The sequence below is a fragment of the Miscanthus floridulus genome, chromosome 15, assembly GCF_019320115.1.
Source record: "Miscanthus floridulus cultivar M001 chromosome 15, ASM1932011v1, whole genome shotgun sequence".
In the NCBI taxonomy this organism is placed as follows: Eukaryota; Viridiplantae; Streptophyta; class Magnoliopsida; order Poales; family Poaceae; genus Miscanthus; species Miscanthus floridulus.
The window spans coordinates 35,198,254-35,202,088 of NC_089594.1; the positions used below are offsets into that span (position 1 = coordinate 35,198,254).

Genomic DNA, 3,835 nt, shown 5'->3' on the forward strand with positions numbered 1-3,835 from the left:
TTGCATGGCGCAGGCGGTGAGTGTCGCTGTGTTGGGCGCGGGGTGGGCGCGGGGGCGCGGGTCCTTGCGACAAACGCGGGCATGGTTGCGGGTGCTGGAGATCTTGTCCCTAACACATCTCTAGAGTAGAACAGTTTTAGGGCATGTTTGGCAAAGCTCCAGCTCTGAAAAAACTACTCTAGATCACGGTGAAGAAGACTCGCGACGGGAGAAAGAGAAGAAAAAATAGAACGAACGGGTCATTTTCCACTTAACAGTGGCAGTAGTGGGTAATTTCCCTCAACTCCACGAAACTTGGATTTGGTAGAGCACCCCATAAGGTGCTCCAAGACATCCATGGATCTGGGGGCAGATCCACTATTTTTGTGGAGCAGATCTGCAGTGGAGCTGCTGGAGCTGAAATCGTTTGGCTAGAAAAATCTGGAGATGAGCTGTTTTTTTTATTTGGAGTTACGTGGAGCTCCGCCAAACACGCCTTTAATCTCATAGTTGACATGAAAACTCCATAGTGTACACTTAAAACTCGAAAGACATTTAAAACTAAATAATTTTTGCAAAAAACAGTGTAATTTCGCAAGGATCCAATGAAATTTATCCCCTTTGTCCCACAGGGCTAGGCCCCACCTCCCCAGCACCGTCCTACTATTTTGCAAAGAGATGCGCCGCTGACCTCGCCCTTAAGGCTGTCTCTAATAGGAGATCTGTTGCAGAACATAAATTCAAAATAGGTTTTCAACATAATACATATAGCATCTAACAGAGTACATATATGGAAGATCTATTTTAGCTGTCAGAAGAGGTATAACCTAAATTTGAATATTCTCTCTGTTGGAGACCCATTTACAGAAAAGATTGTCTTTTGGATGTTATTGTTGAAAAAGACCAAAATAAGTATTAAACTCTTTATCTGTAGCGCTACCAAAGGATGTGTCGGCCTGTTTAGTTCTCAAAATTTTTCACCCTAAAGTGTCACATCGAATCTTGCGGCAGATGCATGGAGTACTAAATGTAGACGAAAAAAAAACTAATTGCACAGTTATGTGAGAAATCGCAAGACGAAACTTTCGAACCTAATTAGTTCATAATTAGACACTAATTGCCAAATACAAACGAACGTGCTACAGTAGCTAAAATAAAAAATTTTGTAGTCTAAACGCGGCCTAAGTATTTTGTAATCTGTCTAACAGCAAACCGCTTCGTCCTTCGAGTCTCCTTGGGCCCCGCTGACACCACCAACAAAAACCTGACACCTCTGCGTCCTCACATGCGTCTGCGGAGCAGCAGGTCTGCAGTGCCAGGAGAAGCCTGTTCTGATTTGCCAAGCGGCAAGCCCAGTTGTTTCCACCGGTGCACAACGCAAGCACTCCCCATCGATCGCGTCGCTGCACTTGGATCCACCCCCACCATGGCCCAGGAGCACCCGCTGGCGCTGTCACTGCCGCCGCCCGCCAAAGGCAAGGAGGAGGCCTCGCCATGGGCGACGCCGACGGCGGAGGCCGAGCGAGCGCGCCGCCGCCACATGTCCAGGCTCTACGCCGAGCTGGGTGCGCAGCTCCCCGGCCTGCCCCCTCGGGTCCGTCCGTCTACAATTTCTTCCTCTCTCCCCACTTGGTTCATTCTTTCTTGGCCATGGTCTCACGGTCTCCCCACGCCGTGCAGGCGAGCATGGCGCGGATCCTGGAGGACGCGATCGCCTACGTGGGGGTGCTGCGGGCCACGGTCGCGGGGCTGGAGGCGCGCGCCGCGTTCGCGAGAGCAGCGCGGAATGCCGCGCCCACCGGCGCCGGCGCCGGCGCGGCCGAGGTGGTCGTGGCCGGGAAGGCGTCGTGCTTCGCCGTCCGCCTGCCGGAAGCGCGGCGCCAGGGCGCGCTGACGCGCGTGCTGGAGGTGTTCCGACGACACGGTGTGCCCGTCCTCGCGGTCACGGTCACCAGCGACGGCGGCGAGGCCGCGGTCACGGTCACCACGGCGCCTGTGCCGCCGAGATTCCTCCAGGGGATTCAACAAGATATCAGAAGCAGCATCGCGTGATTGGTTAACTCTTCTACTTTCTTATACATATACAGGTCTTTTCATCTTATCATCTAGGATGGATGGATGCATATGCATCATCTATCTCCCTTTGTTCAAAAATCAGAACAGATTGCGTGTTTCTTATAGAATTCCTGGGGAAGAAAGCATCCTTAGGTGCAATTTTGGAGGATCCTTGTATCCCAAAAATTTTGGGCTTTGGGTTTCTTATAGAATGTTGGAGAAAACAAATTTTGCGAGTATGTTGGTCACCTTGAGTTAGTGTTTTATTAGGAAATGTGAATCACTTGAACAATGATAAGTTTGATAAGATGCTTAGTTACCGACTTAAGGTGCTATCTGTATATAGGTTGTTCCCGCGATTATTTTGACTGACATTTACAATTACTTGCGTAGGTTGGTATTCAACTTAGGCTATGATGTATTGTCGTCAAATTTTGCAGATGGATTGTTACTCTGTATGTTTTTATGGGGACTTTGAGAATCTGAGGAAGACATGCATGGAATTGTTTGATATCCCGCCTGCTTTAGTGACCTTGTATGTATTATAATCGACAAGTTTGGTAGTGAGGTAGGTAGCATTGGGAGGATGGATTTGTCGTGGAAAGGATAAGGTCGCATTATGTGTTGATGAACTCAGAGGCCAATGGGAAGCGCTCCATAAAGATTGTGAAAGTCACTCATGCGAGTTCTTTGGAGGTGGTGGTAGACAATGGCCACAGGAAGAAGCGCTACGTAGGAGCCACCCGTGATGTGCGAAATGTTCAAAGGGATCAGAAGGGGCCGATGAAGTTGAGCCCATGGATAGCCTAACTCAAGAGTCCAACATGTTGGAAGAGAGCAATGCATTTCAACTGGTTCTGTCCCCTATTTCCAGCAAGGAGAAAACTCCGAGATTGTTGGCCGAAGTTACAGTAACCATTTTCACTACCATATAGAGCATTTTTAGAGGCAGACATTTTTTATTTTCAGCAGTGAGCACACTGTCGGCCTCTAACCGATTATCATTGTTAATCGCCATTTACAGAGGCAGTTAGCTGTTATGGCATTTACAGAGTCGGACGTGTTAAGACGCCCGTCTATGTTTAAACTTAAAAAACTAAAAAAAATTGTGTCTTTGAGGGTTCAAACTGTAGGGACCGTGATGCATAAGAGAGAGGGTGGATTAGGTAACTCAAAAACTACTAACTATGGCCTCTAATTTCAACCTAGTCAAAACCTATGCAAGAAATAAACTACCCAGATGTGCTACTAAGGCTTGGCTAGGTATGTTGCTATGTCTACCGCAAAAGAGTTATACAACCTAGGTTCAACTGACCTAGGAAGGTAAAGCACACAACCTAAGTACACAATGTAAATACGGAAGCTTGATTGAGATAGAGATGTAAACTTCCATCGATGTCTCCGGTATTTTTACCGAGGTATCGAGAAGCTCCTCGCTTCCGCCTAGTCCTCATTGGAGCCCCTCGTAAGGATGCCGTCGCAAGGGCCAAGCTCCTGGTTAGGCAATTTCGTGGATATCCCCCGGGCCTTTCCCATGCTCAAGTGGGTCTCTGAGATGGCCTCTCTCGGACCACTCGCCGCCGTCTTCACTATTCAGCTTCTGGCCAAACCGTCGCGGGCCTTGTTCCCTCCAGTACCGAGACACTATGGTCCGATGTTGCACTGCTGGCTCCGTCCGATGCATGCTCCTCTATGAACAGCAGCAGTGTATTGTCCGATGCCTATCCTTCTGCTAGTCCGATGCTTGGTTCGATGCCTTCTAGACGCCTCCCTGCTAGGGTTCGGCGGCCTATGGTCCGAT

At 49.0% G+C, this 3,835-nt stretch overlaps 1 protein-coding gene across 1 annotated transcript; it reads left to right on the plus strand.

Moving 5' to 3' along the window:
• Window positions 1-1,355: 1,355 nt before the first annotated feature.
• LOC136508094 (uncharacterized) lies at window positions 1,356-2,606 on the plus strand. The gene is made up of 3 exons (XM_066502710.1): window positions 1,356-1,573; window positions 1,660-2,034; window positions 2,475-2,606. The coding sequence occupies exons 1-2, from the start codon at window positions 1,406-1,408 to the stop codon at window positions 2,029-2,031; spliced, it is 540 nt and encodes a 179-aa protein (XP_066358807.1). The 5' UTR covers window positions 1,356-1,405; the 3' UTR covers window positions 2,032-2,034; window positions 2,475-2,606.
• The last annotated feature ends 1,229 nt before the right edge of the window (window positions 2,607-3,835 follow it).

Coding starts and splice junctions, on each gene's coding strand:
- LOC136508094 (XM_066502710.1), top strand. CDS start 1,406: ATGGCCCAGGAGCACCCGCTGGCGCTGTCACTGCCGCCGCCCGCCAAA. Junction 1,574..1,659: donor TCCCCGGCCTGCCCCCTCGG/GTCCGTCCGTCT, acceptor CACGCCGTGCAG/GCGAGCATGGCGCGGATCCT.